This window comes from Etheostoma spectabile, chromosome 12, assembly GCF_008692095.1.
Source record: "Etheostoma spectabile isolate EspeVRDwgs_2016 chromosome 12, UIUC_Espe_1.0, whole genome shotgun sequence".
Classification (NCBI taxonomy): Eukaryota; Metazoa; Chordata; class Actinopteri; order Perciformes; family Percidae; genus Etheostoma; species Etheostoma spectabile.
Window position 1 is genome coordinate 33,443,820 of NC_045744.1, and position 20,863 is coordinate 33,464,682.

Sequence of the window (20,863 nt, forward strand, 5' to 3'; positions counted from 1 at the left end):
TGAAGTCTCAAGGACCCACGAGATCTCGCAAATTCATGTAGAATAGAACCACAAAACCAACAACAGTTTGTTTCCATCCAGAGTAGTAGAGAGGAAACCAATCTGTGCTGTTTTCAAGATGTAGTGCATGGAGATATGATCCGCCATGAGGGCAGTCTACTTTATTTGAAAAAATTAACAGGATGTTTTATCTTGTTTCTGTGTTCAAGTTCCTGTCCCACACTAATATGCTGATGCTGAATTGCTGCGGAGCTCTCCGGAGTCGGAACGCTGCCAACTATATTAGAAAGCTAATGACTCTGCCGCCGTTCCGGAGTGGATCCCTAGACGTTCCGAAATTAGGTGTTAGAGACAAAAGCCAAACAGAGCCAAACTTGTTTCAAACTCAACTTTAGTACTTAAAGGCCATTTGACACCAAAGCCAAGAGAGATTCTTTTTAATATTTTACTTTTAGAACCATTTTAATATGTAAGTAGGAGTTTTAAATACAGATTACTTCTATGAGGTATAATTTGAATCCCCGTTTAAAATAAGAGTCATACACTTAAACCTAATATTTCTTTTACCTAACTACAAATTACACACCAGCATGCCTTAAGCATTTACTCGGTGCTTTAACCCTGCTTAGTCTATTGAACTGAATTAAGGGAGACAAAGACTAAAAATTAGTAATACAATTATTGGCAGTCCTATTTATTTGATGTAATCTTAATTCTGTAGTTTAAAGGTCCCGTGGCATGAAGATTTCACTTTATGAAGTTTATTATGATTATTATGACTATGATATGAGTTCCCCCAGCCTGCCTATGGTCCCCCAGTGGTTAGAAATTGTGATAGGTGTAAGCTCAGATTGGCTGATCTGGAATCTTGCTCCTTATGAGGTCATAAGGGGCAAGGTTACCTCCCCTTTCTCTGCTTTGTCCGCCCAGAGAATTTGGCCCACCCATGAGAGAGAGACATCATGGCTTTCAAACGAGCAAAGGGGCAGTTGGTCAAGGCCACACCCCCACACCCCTCTAGGTTTTGACATACGTGTAGATATAAGTGTAATTTAAAAAAATGTATAATCATCAATATCAAAAATAGGTACTATAGTACTGCTGGTAGATTACAATAAGAGCATACAGTACACCAGTATCTGAATAACGTTACAGACGGTAGCTAGCTAGCTTTGTTTCTAGCTCCAGGCTAACTCTTTTCCTCACAACTCCAGCTAGCTAGCTTTGTTTCTAGCTCCAGGCTAACTCTTTTCCTCCCACGTCCAGCTAGCTAGCTTTGTTTCTAGCTCCAGGCTAACTCTTGTCCTCCCACCTCCAGCTAGCTAGCGGTGCTCTGCTCCTGTTGGCTAATGTTGTTGGCTCATCCTTCTTGTTCTTCCAGTATCTGATCCTCCTGGGGTCAATGTTAAAATTTCTCGCAGCTTTTTCACCTGAGTTTTTCTCTGCATAATTTAAAACTTTTTGTGTTTTGTTGTGAACAAGTCCGTCACTAGCACCAGAGCCGACATTCTCTGCTGTTACTAAATGAGACCCGTATTACATCCAATGTAGCTAGAGACACCTGGTGGCCTGGAGTAACGTACAGCCACAATGACTAAAATACAGGTAGGAAAATAATACTCTACATGAGGTCCATAACGCCAAAAAAAAAAAACTGAATATATTGAATCTGTTAAATTAAACTGGTAGAAATGTACAATACGGTAAACTTGAATGCACATTATATGAAAGACACTTAAGAGATTATCCACACTATTTTATTTTTTGTGTTGACCATGCCCCCGGCCACTATCAGAGTCCTGCTTTTAATTGACTACCGGTCTTTATTTGAGTAATTACGGTAATATTGTGTTTATGAGTAAAAAAAACAACAACAACAAAAAACAGATTACACGAATAGGAATATACAACCCTGTTCTGCTGATATCTGAAAGATTAGCTTGAGGTCAAGCTGAGGTGGTTCCAAGCACGTCCAGCTAGGAGGAGGCCTTGGGGAAGGACTAGATGGAGGGATTATATCTCCAACCTGGCCTGGGAACACCTCGGGATCCCCCAGTCGGAGCTGGTTAATGTGGCTCGGGAAAGGGAAGTTTGGTTTGATCTGATTTATTTGAGTTTATTTCAGTTTCCACACAGTATATCCTGGAGTGTATAACAGCTGTATGAACAGAGTGGGATTAACTGGAGCGTGCTTTAAGATCAACAGGAGACACTGGGAGGGAAAACAATGGGAACTGGCCTCTCTGATAACGGAGGACACACTGTATTGGGAGCCCCGAGGGATTTATGCATCATAGAGTCATTTCTCAGCAAGACACAGGACAAGGCACACTGGAACTCCTATGGAGGGTCACCTGATGTCCCTGGAGTATGTTGTTAATGATTCAAGGGGATGGATACTCGCAAGATGAGATGCAGCTCATATTTCACTGGAGCCGAGTGAATCAGGAGGCTGCGTGCATGCAAGACCAGGTCACCTTGTATTTCATCTCAGGATGTTGATATTATACAGTCATCCAGGCTGCTGGTTGGAGGAAATTAACCTCATATATCATCTGGGGCTGTTAACAAGATAAGAAGTTCAGTGGATCCAGATACGATAAAGACGCTTCATATTTCATCGTAAGCTCTTCTAATGTGTAGTTAGCTCTGCTGTCATCACTGGGGCGTTATTATGCTTTTGACTGGTGCAAATGATCCAAAAACACAAACTATTGTGATCCAACATGTTGTCAAATGAGTTGAGATCCCAACGCTCTAACTATCATGTCTCAGGGGACAGAAGTGCAAACCATGGATCACTGAGTTATGAAACTGCAAGGTACTTTACAACTGAACAACACAAAAGAGTATAATCATTATAGTAACCAAAAAGAAATTCTGTCTCTGGTAGATCATTAGTTCCAGTATTCTAATATTTTAAAGCTATAATGCGTAATTTCTGTTGTAATGACAACAAAACTGTTGACGCGTCCACATGATGCAAGCCTTCTGTGACCACGCACCCAAACCCCCTTATTGACGCAGATGCTAGTAGCCAAGGAGGACACGTGGGATTAAAAAAACACGATGGACTCTTCAGAAGAGGTAATTATGTTAACTCGAGTTTAGTCATACTGACAAATACAGAGTTGTGTGGGGCTGATAGTCTTAATTAGCTTTGTTGCCAGTCATTTGGCAATGGCTTGAATGTGACGGACATTTATCAACCTTCATGTTGTCCTGGGGTCAAATTTGACCCATATCCAAGTTCAAGATCAAAAATATGGGATGTCGAACAAGGCGACTGGAAGTAAGCGTCAAAACCTTTGTAAAAAAAAAAAACTAAAATGTAATACTTTTTTTTTGGAAAAGCAACAAAACCTTGATTTATGGACAACAAAAGTGTTTTTATCATGATGAGGGAAAGACAACATTAGCTTTAATGTATATTACCTTGAGTTAAACCAGGCAATGTGTCATCTCAAAGTGGGAAAACAAATAATTAGTAATGCCATGTGCTCAAAACTGTCAATGTTTTGGGAAATTGGTCAAATTGTGACATAAATAGCACACTTTTTTTCTAATAAGAGCTACTGTCCCTGTTTCCCCAAGAGGAAAAGGCTGTAAATGGATGGAGGAAGAAAATTGGCGGCAACAGCATTTTAGCACATGCCTTAGGGTACTGGGCATTATAAAGTATGTTTAAGTGTTCACATGGAGATCTACCAAATACACTTGCATAATTCTAGTCTCGGTTATGGTAAGTTAAAAGCATATCCTATACCAATTAAAATATTTTTCTTTGTTTTCTTTTTAAATGATGCACACAATATTGCTGCTTGTCTTTTTCTGGTGCTTAAAGAAAGTCACACACATTTTGAAAGAAGAAGTCTAACAGAACAAACCTTCAATTTCAACTGAAATTAAGCTCTGCTCAGTTTGAGACCGCCGACAGTGAGAAAAGCCTCATTGATCGCTAAAATGTAGATTCACTACTGTATTCTTTTTTGCAGGCTCTAATCCCTCTAATCTAACGGTTTTAACAAGTCTAACTCTGCTCTTAAAAATCTTTTTCATATTCTGTCTCAAATGTGTGTGTGGTGTGTGTGTGTGTGTGTGTGTGTGTGTGTGTGTGTGTGTGTGTGTGTGTGTGTGTGTGTGTGGTACCTGCACAGACACAGAGTCCGTGAGTCTCCTGATGGTAACAGTGTGTAGTTGTCCATTGGCCAGGCTCTTCACTCTGCTCCTCAACACTTGAGCGTCTCTGCTGCTGTCCAGCTTGTATCTCACCTCCAGTTTATCTTCTCACACACACACACACACACACACACACACACACACACACACACACACACACACACACACACACACACACACACACACACACACACAGTTTTTTCCAATTTAAACTTTTTCCATTAATTACACCATCCAGGTCTTCTTGTCTAATCTTTTTTTTTAAAGTGTGTATTTTTCACTTCGATGATGAATGTGAATGATGACTTTCTGATTCAATAAAGCTTTCCATATTAAGAGGATTAGAAGTTACTGTAATTCCCTACCAATGAAACAACTCCAATTCCTATTAATTTCCCTGATATTTGCAGGATTCCAAGTAGATTAAAAGAAAGCCCTGATGTCTTTAGGCTTTTAAGATAATTGACAAGTATAACAAATCATGCATCAGACTTAAAATGCATTCATATTAAGAAGTTTTACACTTTTCAAGTATAGTAAATAATCATATTGAGAACATTTCATCAACATTTGGATTGTGTCTGATAATAAACAACACAGTTTTACGGCAGTTCGTGAAATAGTCACGTAATTTAATCTATTTGATTCGTGTACACTAACACTTTTATCTGTTTTTTTTGTAATGGTCAGTATGTTTTCTAGAATACCAACAATTGCATAGCTGTATACAGCGGGATGGCTTGGGTTTAGGAAAAGAAGAAAGCAAGGGATGGATTTAGTGACTTGCGAGACATGTTCCCCGGTCTCTGGGGTGAAAGTCCTATGCATCCACCCCCCGACCACCCTCCCTACGCAGATTTTTGGGCTTTTATACTACTCGCTAACATAGTCTCTCCTAATGCTACGTCATCTTTTCATTGAGAATTGTGCTGTGATCACAAAAGATGCTTCCCATTGAAATGCATTAGTTTAAAAAACGGGCTGACCATTACGAAAAAAACGAGATAAACGTGTCCGTGTACACAAATCAAATTAGCTTAAATGACGTGACCATTTCACGAACTGCCATGAATCTGGGATGAAATTATTTTATACAGTACATATTCTTGAAAGCAGGCCAAGTGATTGATGAGGAATTTTTGTGTTTGGGCGGAGAAGGTTTAACTGCAGCAGAGTGGGAAAATAAATAAGAATAAAATGAACTGAACAAGAGAAAGCTCTCAGGAATTTAATTAGACACTTCAGTTTAAGTGCATGTACCTGAAGACTCTGAGACTGAAGACTATCAGCGTAAAAACCTTTAATGCCCTTGCTGTCCATCCTCCTTCTCTGAGTCATTAACACCAGAAAGAATCCATTTACATTTAATCTGGCAGCAAAGTGCCAATACTGTGACTCCTGGATGATGAAAATGTAATTTGAAATTCAGAGTGCCTCCTACTCCTATTTCTCTCAAAAATTAATAAAACGCAAGCAAGTTTTCTGCTGTTTTATTCAGCAGAACACTAACCTACCACCAAACTTTTATTCCCCCAGCATCACTCATCAGTGATGAGACCAGTGAACACATTTTCTACAGCCTTAGACAAAAAACACAATAGCCGGCCCAGCTGGACGGATTAAAAGGCAGCAGAGGCTCCAGGGAGAGGAAAGATCTGACACTGATCTGGTAAAGCTGCAGTGTACAGCGGAGGAGGAGGAGGAGGAGGAGAAGGAGGGGGGGGAGGAAGAAGGACAGGAGGGGAGGATGATATCAGGGTAAAATGACAGGAGTGAGAGGAGGAGGGGAGGACAGGTGAGATGACATTCCCTCATACGGCTCTCTGAACATGTCAGAATTTGTGGGTAACATCAGAGAAGAAAAGTACTGCAGGACATCCAACAACTGGGTAAAAGTCCAGGTCCAGACGGCCGCCTACCGAGGTTAATCAGTGTAAGTTCATTCAGGAAGACTACTATGTCTTCATATCTCTCTCTCTCTCTCTCTCTCTCTCTCTCTCTCTCTCTCTCTCTCTCTCTCTCTCTCTCTCTCTCTCTCTCTCTCTCTCTCAACCTAATCAGCTGCATTGTCATCAGCTGAATGGATGGAGCCTAATCGCTGATGGAGCTCCAACATATCAACCTATTGTGCACCATGTTCATAAAACTTATTTTCAATCTTAAATGAAGTCTTACCTGATTGACATATAGTGATGTGATCTTAAGACTCCTTTTCCTCTGTGTATAAAGGTCTGAACAACGGCTGTATGGGGGAATCCTTTTATCAGGGTGTAATGTGTTTATTGTATGAGAAAGGTCATAATGATGTTAATAACTTCAGACATCTAACAATGTAGTAATAGCCATCTGTATATATATTCATAGTACATATTCACCTGTAAACTCTGTTATTTTAGCAACCATCTGTATATTATGTTCATTGTACATATCTGTAAAAATTCTATTTTTCTAATACCCACCTGTATATTCAGTACATATCTAGCTATAAATTTTGTTCATAATACTACTTATCTATATATTATATTCATAGGACAAATCTATCCGTAAAATTCTATTTATAATAGTATTCATTTCTATATTTATTCAGTACATATCCATGTCCTGCACTTATGGAACCATTGTATATCCTGCACTTACTGCTATTGTACCTGTACCTGTGTAATGACAATAAAGTTGAATCTAATCTAATCTAATCATCTGACTGTTGTGGGTAGGCCTGTAATAATAATTAAAGAAGTGTTCCATCGCAATTTTTTGTACGTAATCGCCGTTTCTTTGTGTGATCGTTGCTAACATTGGTCTTAAGGGGTATGACTGTTGCTTGTAATTGTTGATTTTGTTTGGATATGCCAAATTGGAATTACATAAGTGATCATTGGTGCTTTGTTGTTATTGATGCGGATACATGTCCTACTGTCAATGTAATGTTAATGCAAGAAAAAAATACAATGTTATAAGCTAATAATGAGTTGTTACTACATTATCTGGGTCACATACTGTATATAGTGAGTGATGTGACCAAAAGATGCATCCTGGGATTCATTCAAAACTTAAAAGAGACAATTATGTTCCAAATGATAAATTCTGAGACAATAAATTGTACGGAAAAATTGGGAAATGTTACAGCTCTAATTAAGAATACCTATTATAATATTCCAGCCACAGTGACTAGATTAAATTGTATATTAGAATGAATAATTAAAAAATGGCAATAAAATGAAGAAAAAAAACAGAAGTAAGATGAGAAGCTGGGGAGGGGGGCTGCGAATAGGGAAAAAGTAATTACAAAAAGTTGAGGGAGGAAGATGAAGAGAGGCGGAAAGAAAATGTCTTGACAAGACTTTTCCTTTTAGGTTTGAAAATATGAGCAAAATTCATGAAGAAGGGGGAGTAGGAATTTAACCAAAAAGGGGTGAAGAGTAGACGGTAGGGGAGAAGGAGTCAAACATTTGGAAAAAAAGCTTATGGGAAGCTTCTCATAAATGATAGAGGGCGTTCAATCTCAAGTTTGAAGGATTTGGAGAGGGGGAAAACGGGATGTGGAAAGGGAATGAGAGAGGAGAGGTGTTTAGGCTTATATAAAGTGATACACCTGATCTTGTAGGAAAGAGAATTCAATGTAGATGAGGCATTTTAAAAATAAAATGAGACACCCTACTTCATGCTCCAGCCCCCCAAAAAAACTCCTTCAAAATAAAAGCCTCCTCACCATGCTTGTTGACTAGCAGGGCCAGGTACTCTCTGTAGTAGGAGCTGACGTAGAGCAGCAGAGCCGGACTCTGGTTGGTCCTGAAGCTCAGCGAGACATTCTCTCCTCTCAGCGTCATGTCGGAGTAGATGGAGGACGGCAGAGAGCTGCTGTTCCTGCTCAACTCGTACGGCTCTTTGAAGGTGTAGCTGACGGACGTCTCCGACTTAAAGCTGGCCGACACCTCTGTAGAAAGAGTGATGTTACAGTACAGACTTTTATCTCACTTTTGGACGGGACAGCTAGGTGAGAGAGGGGGAAGACATGCAAGAAATCATCACAGGTTGGACTCCAACCGTGGACCTCTGCGTTAAGGCAGAAACTTCTATGTATACAGTAAGTGTGCCTGCTCTACCGACTGAGCCAACCAGGTCACAGTACAGGCTTTTATCTGGCAATAATAGAAATGGAAAGGAAAAAATGTAAGCGGATTTTGCAACATGTATAGAAACACAGTGTTTGCGAGTGTGCCAACATTGTTTTCAAGGAACAAAACTCAAAGATATTCCAGTCAACAGCATTATAATGCTTTCATTTTGACTGAAATCCTGCTCCAATCCTATTTCCAACCATGAACAAAGCAAAGCAATATTTCTGGGATGGATCCATCCATCCATCTTCATCCGCTTATCCGGTATCGGGTCGCGGGGGCAGCAACTCCAACAGGGGACCCCAAATTTCCCTTTCCCGAGCCACATTAACCAGCTCCGACTAGGGGATCCCGAGGCGTTCCCAGGCCAGGTTGGAGATATAATCCCTCCACCTAGTCACGTGTATTCCCCGATGCCTCTTACCATTGAGATGGATGTCTATTTTGCACAAATGTCACATGAGTTTACTAAGAGACACTGCCATCGATTAGTGCCTGTCAATTGTCCCACACCTGGGGACACAGAATGGAAGAAGCATGATGTATAATAAATCATTGTTGTGTTCATGGATGGAAATACTCTTGATAAAGAGTCCAGAGGGACCCAAAAATTATTTTTGTTAAATAAATAGTGACGCTGCAGCAACCGCAATGTGCAGGATGTCAATTTTTTCCTACATTTTTACCAATGACTGATAATTTGACTCTTATTTACAACCCTTTCAAAGCCCAAACAAACATTACCAAAACCAGCTCCAAATGGAACTTCACTGTATCCCAAATGTATTGCTAACATGCTATTTAGAAGCTAAAAGAGATTTTTTAGCATGTTCGTAACCTTAGAATAAAACCAATAGCATGTAAATGGCATACTATGTCCGGTAAAATATTACAATATGCAATACTGAACACTACACCTGCATAAATATCCCACAGTGCAATGCGGTAGTAACAATAACATTCATAATAAGCAACCAAGGAGCTCCGTAATGACAACAACGCTCTTTTCCAATTTGCATTTTTGCATATTTAAATTACTTCAGCAATGTAAGCGTTTTCTGGCGATGCTGCTGGAACGGAGGTCGGCAGGGATTACCATGGTTACCATGCGTCTTCAATAGCAAGGAGGCTCTCAGGAAGCAACGATGAAAATTACATTTTAGTGCGTCTGAAAAGATAAGCACTACTGCTTACTTAGCCACAAAAGCCACATAAACCAGCTCCGACTGGGGGATCCCGAGGCGTTCCCAGGCCAGGTTGGAGACATAATCCCTCCCCTAAGGGAGACGCCAGCCACCCTCCTGAGGACACCCATTTTGGCTGCTTGTACCCTGAATCTCGTTCTTCCGGACCTAGCCTTCATGACCATAGGTGAGGGTAGGAATGAAACTCTTGTATCTCTATACATAATATTTGCAGGACGAGATCTGAAACCCAGCACGATTTAAAAGGCTGCTGTGATTCACAGCCCTAATGGCAACAAAGTCTTACAGTGTTGTTTATTACTTTTGTTTTATTGATAGATTTCTTGGAAGTGGAATCCATTTGACTTTTCATCCTGCATGGACACCATTTATTTCACTCTGCAGCATCTCTTTTGTTTTTCCTTCAGTAGAATAGTTGATCAATATTACCAGGAAGAGAACAACTGTTTCCCTGTTCACGGTTTCAATATCATAATACAAAGTAAATTGCTCAGGGTTGTTTTAGCTAATTAATTATATAAAACAGTGTTTAGTGCCGTTTCCTGACAACTTTAAGCACAGCCATATCCATGCAGTATTTCACACAAATGCATCAAAGCAACTGAAATGTGCCTTCTGTGCCTCATTCTTAAGACGGAGATCAACCCATTCTCATAAAAAGGTCCATATGATATTATAAGACAATGTATGCACAACAATTTGTATGATGTCCTACGAAATTAGGCGACCGCTGGCTGGTCAAGGGACGCCGGCTAAAGAGCTCAGTGAGCTGCCGGTCCTATCAGTGACAGTTTGTAGTTGAATTCAGCTGACAAAAGGTAACTGTGTGATGGGTGCCTGGGTAGCTCACCTGGTAGGGCGCGCAGCCATGTATAGGGGTTTGCGCCTCAACACAGTGGCCGCGGGTCCGGCTCCGACCCGTGGCAGTTGAGTTCAGCCGATAGTATCATGAGGCGATGACAATTAAGTTTAGGGAAAAGACTGTGTTTTGGATTGAAACATTCCTGATTGGATGTCTTTGGGTTTCCCCTGGAATGCAAACTCCGTTACCCAGCTTGCAAGTGCTACTTCTGCTACTTGGGCGGAGTGATTTGCTTGCCGCACCTGAGAAGTCCGATCACGAAGCAGTGGGATTGCCTGGAGTTTTTGTCAGAGTTGGAGTAATAGAGTCAACAATTAATAGATCCTAAAAGCATAGTCTACAATCATAGGCGTTTACTGCAACAATTAACAGGGGAGACCAGATAATACCATTATGTTTCATAGGATTCCAACCAAAAACTCTGACCGGCTGAATCTATGGCTACTTGCTCTGGATGTGGATCCAAATACACCTTTAGCCACCTTCAAAAACCATTGTGTTTGTTCAGAAAATTTCACATGAGGATTATTATTATGAAAAAATGGAATTAGCCACACGGACCATGAAACGTGTGCTGAAGGATACGGCCATCCCATCAATAATACAGACCGGACAAAGTGGATCCCCTGCAGCTAGGGTAAGTGTTCTGTTATGTTTTCAGAGGATTAACTTCTGTAACTGTGGTAACGTTAGTAACACTATTACATGAATAGGGTGGTCAATACTATTGCAGTTGTTCTCGGGCTACATTTATCCCCTGTAATGTTACTGTGTTGTCACAAATACGCTTTTTCACCCCAGAATAAAAGGTGGTTGCAATGTTAGTTAACTCTCATGACTGTAGCCTTTACCTTGTTAATTAATTGGATTCCACATATACACCACCAGTCCGTGTTCATTCTGATTCTCCCCTCATCCTCAGTCTTTTCGCCATTTTGTCTTTCAGCTTCCAAAATTTGTAACTCCTCGTTTGTGTATTCTGGTTAAAAAAGATATTTTCTTTATCTTGGTTTAATCCCAAGTAAAAATCCTCTGACAATTCCTCAAAGTCAGCCGTGATCACAAATATTGTTCGCTACGAGCTAGCTACTCACATTGGTTTTGTTGACGGAAGTAACTGTGCTTTTTGATGTTGCGCTAATCACTCCGCCCAAGAAGCAGTGCTTTGCCTTTCTGAGAATATAGTTCCCAGTTGGTATGCGGTTAGAATATGGCTGTGTCTCATGTGACCTTGTTATTTGTACACCCTGTGACTATACAAATCCCAACATGTAAATAGGAAGATGTTGGCATTATTTATTCACTTATTGGGAGCAGTAGCTACTTGGAACCAGTTACCTGCAGGATCTTTGCTAGGCTAAGCTAATGCTGGGGGTGTCAGACAGAGTTACAGCACGCACAAAGATGAGAAGGGTATGTATCAACTTGTCTAACTCTGTGGGACAAGGTGAATAAGCTAAAGTCCCAATAAGTCGGTGTGTACCTTTAAATCAATCCCAGCGGTCCCACATGCCAGACTCTGTACCACTATGTGACTCTGAGAGCCAATGACCAAGCAGGAGTGAGAACAGGTATGTGGCCATATTCATTTCCTTGTTTACCAAGACGTGTGTGACTCGAACATCTGACGTTTACCAACAACACGTAGAGCAAAATACCGTCCCGCCAGCTGGTATACATTTTAACAATAATATACTGTATGCTGTAACGATATTTCCCTCTGAAGTTGCTGATGTGGATGTTGTTTCAATCATGTCAGCTCTCTGCAGCAAACGGGGCTGCTGAGTTCCCGCTGCGACAGACACACACACACACACACACACACACACACACACACACACACACACACACACGGTGGATCCAGGAAAAACCGGACATGAGACGTACAGGAAGACCTAAATTAAGGACAGCTACTCTCATTTTTTTAAGTGCAATGATAAGTTAAAGTCCAATAAGTCCTTTATCAAACCGGATGAATGTGTCCCAGGCCAGGATAGGAAATTAACTAACAAAGTAAAGATCTACAAGCCACTGACAGACATGTTAAAATTTGATTCATTCAATAAATTAATACTTAGATTGAATACTAGTACGACAGTATAACTTCCCTGCGCCTCTACAGTGCGTGTGTGTGTGTGTGTACCTGTATGGCAGAAGACTCCGGTGTATGCTGACAGGCCGCAGTCACAGTGGAAGCCGTTGGCTCTCTCCACACAGCGGCCCTGGTTCTGGCAGAGCGAGCCATAGCTGCTGCAGTGACCCGGGCAGCCGGCTCGAACCCCGGGCGTGATCTTGGCCCTCTCCTCCAGGTCCAGGGTGACGCCGTTCAACTGCAGGGAGCGAATACATCCCCGAAATCCCTTCTGCCTGGACGCTGTGCCTCCTGAAAACATAAAAAATGAATGACTTTTTAATTTCTCTTTTAAATGCTGCATTTTAAACTTCCATCATAGTTATAAAATCACAAGCAATCAGCATCAGAGCATGTAGAAATCAAAGCTAGCAATCCCAGACTAAATCACAGAACACAGTGTCTACCCTTCTCTCTTTTCTCTGTTTTGCCAAGTCTGTATTTCATCTTTCTCTCTAGTTTTATATTTCTCCTCCTCCTGTCATGTACATCATATCCACATGTCGCCTCTGCTCCCCCAGAAGCTCCAAACTGTCAAAACTCTTCGCATGAAATGACACGATGTAAAGCCAATGAGGCAACAAGCTGTAGGTGCAAAACTGAACCGGGGACATAACTTTGAACAGCTGTCTTTTCATCTGTTTGTATAGCATTGCTCTTGTTGCTTAAGGACAAAACACAACAACATTTCACAAAACACAAAAAACATTTTCATGGTATGATTGTGAAATGGTTGGGAAATGTCATTGTGTTTTCTGAAATGCTGTTTTTCGAAAATGGTGTTGTGGCCCTTTGTTGCCATCGTACATTCTAGCTCTTGACTCCTGGCTCCCGGCTAATTGTATTGTAGGTGGTTGGCTGCTTTGCAGAAATACTTCTGTGCCACTGTGTGGAACAGAAACGCAGATGTACTTTTCCTTGCACCCTTGCAATCTGTCAGATTCTTTTCCGAATAGCTACAAATCTGAGGAAAGTGCGATGTCATGGCAGCAGCAAGAGTCCAAACCTGACAACATGTCAATTCTGCAAAGATCACGGGTTGAAATTGTTATTGTTCACAGAGTTCAGACATGCCAGCACATTGCTCTCGGTGCTCAAAGCTGACAACTTCCTATTGTGCAGCAGCAGCAGCTTCTCACACCAATACATCCCTAGGCTCTGCTTCACATCAGTAAATCAGTGAAATAGGTAGGCATCAGTGAAAGGGTGATTTTTTCTAAATCACACAATGGGAATTGAGAGTACTTTAATGAAGTCAGCTAGAATAATTAAGTGTGGACTCAAAAATGTTTGATGGTGGAAAAAGTGTCAAGGTTCAAAAGGGTTGTACTTAGTGTCTTCATTAATCATATCGTAAGGTGTGTTCTGGGCATAACATGCAATCAACCAAACAGAGTGTCCCATTCCATGTAAAAGCCAGGCATGTTTGGCGCATTGCTATTATGATGGAGGATTTTGCATGTTTGTGTCCTGCTAAGCTGTGTGTGTAACAAGCATAGTGTGCACTATGTACATAAGCCTAGGAGCATTTTACTAATGCACTGTTAAAATAACAATGCTGTGTTACTGACTTTAGACCAGGTTTTTATTGGTTAATGGCGCAATCACTTCCCGCTGCCTCAAGATAGCAATTCACCCAGAATGAACCTGAACACACCTCCCTGTAAGACCAGCACGCCCATGGGCGCACAGATGGGTGCAGGTGCATTTGCTATTTAAACGCAGTGGGTGCTGGACTAGCAAAGACACTTGTTTCGGGCTTTGCACTGCACCGGGCCCTAAGTACCTTTCATGAACCCAAAGACACTTTACATCCAGAAAACAAGCATAAAGAAATGGAAATGTTAATGGATGTATACTAAGCCTAAAGACACTCAGAATCTGCATACAGCCAATGACAGTAAAACCTACAAAGTCTGAAAACTTATAAAAGTATTTGTATAGTTTTTTTTAGTATAACAATACCATATATGTTTTGTTGTACATAGCTTGCCCAGTGAAGGTTTTCAAACATATATATTCAGCTGCAAAAACATCAAGTGAAGATAGTTTACAGGAACTACGTCTGGGAAGGTACGATTTATTTCAGAAGTAATGAGACATTTGTGGAGTAAAGATTAAAGCATAGATCAAAGAGCCTGGAATGCAGATAAACTCTACCTCTGACCAGATGAGACTTTCAATATCAAGTAGGAATTTCAACCTCATATTTAACCTCGGCTCTAACAAGACGACCGCTCTACATGAGCTCATGCTGGGAGGGAACACGCTGTTCATGCAGTATGAGAGCACATGAGAGCGAGGGGAATTACACGGAAATCAAAGCAAGCATCAAAGGCAAAGTACGCGGCTCACAATACAAATAACCTCAACTCGCAGGCTTAGAAAGCAACGTGTGAAAGGAGAGAATGAACTCCGGAGATACTGGAGCATTAGCAGATGAGGTTTCAGAACCAGAAAACATGTGTTGCTACGTAAGTAGCAATTACCAGGAATTTGCTTTTGTTTGGTGCATACAAACATAAAATAAACAAACCTATTTTAATTTCAGTGGTGAAAGTAACTAAGTGAATTTACCAAACTATTTTGAGGTAATTTTCTGCTACTTTATACAGTACTTGTACAGTAGATTGTACGCTTTACTGCACTACATTTATATGATAACCTCAGTTTCTTTGCAGATTAACATTAATGATAGAAAAATATAATCAACAAATAAATTATGATCATTACAGGTTAAGATAAGAAACATATTGATTGATCCTGGGAGGAATTTGACAAGCTACCAAACCGTGTATAAAGTAATTAAAATTAGCTCCCCCTTTACCGGCTGCAACCTCAAAGTGCTGTGCACATGATAATTATATTCAAATAATAGAATATATATTATTCTGACATGGGCCATTCTGTGTAATAAGTTCTTTTTGATATTAATGAATTACATTTAAGCCATTGCTAAATGAGTTGCTACAAAGCTAATAAGACTATCAACTCCACACAACTCGATCTATATTTCTCAGTATGACTATGTTCAGAAGATTGTGGCGTCTGGCAACTCTAAGTGAAGATAATGACCTCTTCTGATCAGTGGTCACGTTTTTCTTTAATCCTCTGTGTCCTCCTTGGCTACTAGTAACTGCGTGGAGGGGGGGGGGGTGCATGTTCAAAGAAGGCTTGTATCATGGACAAGCCGACAGTGTTGTTCTCGTTACTTAGAATTCCTCATTAAGTAAGACAGTAAAACACGCCGGAGAACTCCGCATCAATTCAGCACACGGCAGATGATGCGAGACCAGAAGTCGAGCACAGAAACAAATAAAAGGTTAATTTTCCGTGTTGACGGGGGTGGAGCATGGAGCCGACACGCAGTGGAGCCGATCCGCAGCCGTTCCGCATTGTGTGGAACTTGGGGGTAAGACACAATTGTTTACTAAAATACAAAAAACTCTCTTTGTGCTGCATCATTTCAATGAGCCTCCCATGTCTTTGTGCCACCCCCCCTGCAAAAATCAAGGTCAGGAAAATTACCCGACAGAGTTGAAATCAACCATTGTCTCCAAAGCAGACAAATTACAGTAGGTTTTCTTTTAAACTAAATGGAAATCTTGCGTCTTATGACACCACTCTCAGGATGCAAAAATCCCATCTCAACACACCAGCCAGAGCATCAATAAACTACTGCTTATCTATCCACAGCAGGCCATACAACAAGTTATGTTAAATGCCGCTTGGAATGAAACTGCTGCGTGTGGATATTTTACACCAAACAGATATCAGGCAATAAAGAAAGTGGAAAAGCAATCATCATGGCTTATAAATCCATGCAAAGCAATAACTCGGGTTATTAATCGGAACAATGGGATTTGTTGCTGTTTAAATCCGTACAAGGAATAATTAAGGCTCATTAATGCAGTTAAATGAGTTATGTAAGAGAACACTCTATCTTAATTTACAAAACTAATGTCCCTATGTCCCAGTGTGTTGTTTGTAACTGTTTGTGAATATTCTGTTTCCTATTCTATGTTTTCTGAATATAAAAAATAAAAATTATTTGATCACAAAAAAGAATTTGTACATAATCTGAAATACTGTGGCTTATGATTGCATACAAGCAGAGCTATTCACATACACATTTTTATTTAACCTTCATTTATTCAGGGGAGATTCACTGAGAGGCAGGAACGCCCTGATCACATTCACACAGTTGCAAACATTTATACCTGGAGAAGCTCCACTGGAGCGGTTGGGGTCAAGGGCCTTGCTCAAAGGCACCTCAGTGGTGGTCAAGCGCTGCTCTTTCACTTTCCCCACCCAAATTTTATCCTGTTGATTTGGGGATTAAACTAAGGTCTTCTCTAACCTCAAGGTCACCACTGCCCTATATATGCTGTGTATATATACAGTATAAAGACATGTACACACATACTTATATATACATATGTGTGTGTGTGTGTGTGTATGTGTGTGTGTGTGTGATGTGCAGATTATTTAAAGACCCTCACTGCAAGACATCACATCACACACTACGCTAGATATTACTGCTCCCTGATGCATGCTTTATTTATTATAAAAAAAATGGTTATTGTTCGTTGTCAGATCAGCAACCATCGACTCAGCACTTTCACATTCAATAGTGCTAAGCAGCATTTAGCCAATAGCAGTTTATCACTTTGAAACTGAATAAATATTTTCCTCTGCGAGTGAGTAGAACTCTGTAGGAGGTCAGAGCTACTACAGTCCTAAGGCTTGTTAAATCTCAGTCTATGCAGAGTTCTAGCCTGTTCGCATGGACCATTTGTCACAGCTGGCTGCATAGGGAGGATGGGCAGGTGTGTTAAAACAATCCAGGATCTTTTTCCTAATCTTAACTGGTCGTTTTGGTGCCTAATCTTAACTTTCATCGTGGGAAAACGCTCATATTTTGTGGACTAAATTTAACCGTAATGTCCGTTGGAACGAATGGCAGCTCACGGTGCTCTGTACCCAGCTAAGTCACCTATTTTCGGGTAACTGAACCGCCAACAACCACTGATACAATGGAGGTCTTTAGCTGGGATCACAAACCGCTGCTCAGCTTCATGGAACTCGTTGCCACTCGGAGTCATGTGACCAGCCAATGTTTTGATGTGCATACCTTTCGGTATGATATTGTACTGACCCGTTCATGAGAATGCGTCAAGAGTTTATACAGTAAGACCGTAGATGAAGAGGCAATAGATGCCCTATAGAATAGACATGTAGCACCTTAAATATCCAGTTCGGCTTAGCAGGCACCAATACACATCCAATGGTAGATTAATGTGGAAAAATAGACACTTTTACCCTCTTTTCTGAAGTTTCAATTAGTCTGACAGGGATAACACTCTAATCGATCACACCATGCACTAACTGCTACTAAACTGAATCCCCAGTATCTACATTTGTCAACCTGTAGTCTTCCATATTTATCAAAAGTAAATGGAAATTAGTCAAACAGTTCAGCTTGTGTGACACAGCCACAGGGATTTCAAGGGCAGAGAGTCTGTAAAGCCAAATATCAGAGGCTGCACACATAATTAAACTGATTTTTTTTATTATTTTAGTTAATCTTGTGACAAAATACTAACCAGATAGGACTATACATTTCCGAATTTTGATTAATGTGGTGGGTTGTAAATTTTTTAGTGTGTTGTTTAACTCTGTAAAGTGTATTTTCAGTATTGTAAAAAGCAAAATTTTCAAAAGATGATTTTTTTTATTCCTCTTTTTAGTCAACTTTAGCAGGGGTTTCTATACTCATGAGCAGCACTGTAAGAGGTTCCCCATTTAGTCAATATCTTGTATACGCAGGTGATGTGTTACATAGTCCAGGGGCCTTGTTTATAAAACTGTGAGTAATGTGAGAAAAAGTTGCATGAAGAAGAGTGTGTAACTCCTAAATTCCATCGGGTGCAGAACAGCTGCATGACGGCTCCCTGCTCCGCCATCCATCAACACCCACCAGGTCCGGATTTGTTGTCGAACATGACTGACAGCTGAAGTCTCGAGGACCAACAAGATCTCGCAAATTCGTCAAATAGAACCACAACAGTTTGTTTCCATCCAGAGGAATAGAGAGGAAACCACTCTGTGCTGGGTTTTCAAGATGTAGTGCATGGAGATACGATCCGCCGTCAGGACAGACTACCTTATTTTGAAAATTAACCGGATGTTTTGTTTTGTTTCACTCGACACCATGAATTAGGAACTGGGAAGGAGTCGGGACGCAGCCGTTCCGCAGCCATTCCGCAGTCTGTGGAAATACATACATTGACTTTAATGGCAACCTAATGACTCCGCTGCCGTTCCAGAGCGAATCTGCAGATGTTTTGCAACCGGGGGAAATTAGGAGTAACGCTCCCAAGGCTTTGTAGACTGCGTTTTAGTGACCTCTAATGGTAACACGAAATATCACATGGACAAAGTAATGTGGATGCAGAGTGCAAGCAGCTTGCATCCAAAACACCTGCACCACTTAATAACCCAGATGAAGCCAATATGACTCCAATCCACTACCAGTTTATTGGGCTTAATTAACCTATTGGGACAATAAATAAATAGCCCTACAGTTCCAGATGGCCTGTTTAGTGCAACCAAACAACAGTTTGGCAGATTTAGCATAGCTCGAGGATTTAGCAAGAACACCTCGATCTCATAATCACTTAGTCATGTTATTTCCATGATTGGTCATCAAGGGCTCCTTTACAAGGCTGGAATATTTATTGACTGATTGATTTATATGGACCTTATTAGGACAAATATGGGACGGCCTTGGCAGGAGCGTGAGGCTCATGCAACGGCTGCATAAGGTAACGCACATCCATATTCATAACAAGAAGAGTCGCTACAGGTGTGCGTCGCATGGTGTTATAAATCACAATGTTGTTTTTGAGTATGAAAATTTAGACTTTTTGGCGCACCAAATCTTTCAGATTGGAATATACAGAGTTTAATAAATGAGGCCCCTGGTCTTTGTTTAAAAAAATAAAATAGACACCTTGTATTGTTATGTCTGTCTCTGTAAAGTCTATTGAGACTTCCTTGCATTATTAATAAAGTTTACTGTAAAAGTATTAACTTCCTGGCAAAGATGACTAAACACAATGGCTTGTCACATAGTTTATACAGTACTGCCAGATTTGAACTTTTGACAAAAAACAGTTTTTCTGCCGGCAGGGATTCAAAAACTATTTGGCTAGAAGTTCTGCTACCAAGCTGCAGACTTCAGGAGGAGGCAAACAATTACGGGCTTTGGAGGGCGACAAGAGAATCCAGTATGTGTAGAAACTAGTGCCCGACAGATACGGAGCGACAGAAAGAGTCTCCAGTTCCAGAAGACAAGAGAAAGGTCCTTGAAGCCTCCAACAGTGTAACTAATGAGGCCACACACACACACACACACACACACACACACACACACACACATGCTTCAAGAATTTGTTTTGTGATCATACACAATGCCTTAAAGAAGAGTGTAGCAACAAAATAAACAGACTATGGAGAATAAGGAGAACGTAAGTCTTCTCACCGATGAACAGCTGGCTGTTGAGCTGCAGGTGGATGTGCCCGTCAGCCGGAGCCTCCTGTGTGGCGACAGGAAGTTCATCCAATCGCAGCGACGCCTCCTTGACGTTCCGCTCGGCTCGGACTTGATGCCACCGGTTGTCATTCAGCGGCACTTTCGACTCCACGCGAACCTCCAGCGGCCCGTTACCCACATCCAAGGAGAAAAGCACCTGAGTGGAGGCTGACAGAGGGGAGGAGATGGGGGACACACGGGGGGACAACAATGAGGGTGATTGATGTAGATAATGGAGATGAGAAAGGGAACAAGGGGATGTATCAAAATATAATTAAAGTACTGTATAAGTCATATCTAAAAGCGTATTAGGTTGCCATACCACACCAGATTGAATCACTTAGGTCCATTTAGGGCTGTCAATCAACTAAAATAATATTCTGTAAAAAGGTGTGTTTTCTAGGATTCAAAAGAGAACGGTTGTGTCTTTGTGGATTGTTAAACTTGGAGATGGAGATCTGATATCGATGAGTCCTGCTTTCGTTTTCACCTGTCTCTTGAGACAAAGATCGCAGACCCCACACCAGCGTTTCACTTGTGCAAAGAGGACGCGTCTGCAGCCTCTGAATTAGTGAGAATGACACACTGCTGAAACCTCCCTTTGCGATTTAGGCTGAAGAAAGCAGGAGTATTTTATTTTAACATAAACTGCTGGTGAAGGGAGGCCTTTCATGGCTCACCCAGTTAGAGCCTTCACCCCATGTTGGCTGAGTCCTGCAGCAGCCGGGGTTAGAATCCGACTTTGCTGTTTGTCATCTCCTATCTGTCTAT

At 41.0% G+C, this 20,863-nt stretch overlaps 1 protein-coding gene across 1 annotated transcript in view; it reads right to left on the minus strand.

The window, feature by feature from the left end:
• The window catches only part of LOC116699076 (contactin-associated protein-like 4), a 179,952-nt gene that overhangs the window by 9,622 nt on the left and 149,467 nt on the right, over positions 1-20,863 (minus strand). The window contains exons 17-20 of the mRNA XM_032531468.1: positions 20,042-20,260; positions 12,508-12,747; positions 7,889-8,113; positions 4,150-4,283 (exon numbers count right to left, since the gene is read on the minus strand). Coding sequence (XP_032387359.1) covers positions 4,150-4,283; positions 7,889-8,113; positions 12,508-12,747; positions 20,042-20,260 — 818 coding nt within the window. The remainder of the gene's footprint in view (positions 1-4,149; positions 4,284-7,888; positions 8,114-12,507; positions 12,748-20,041; positions 20,261-20,863) is intronic.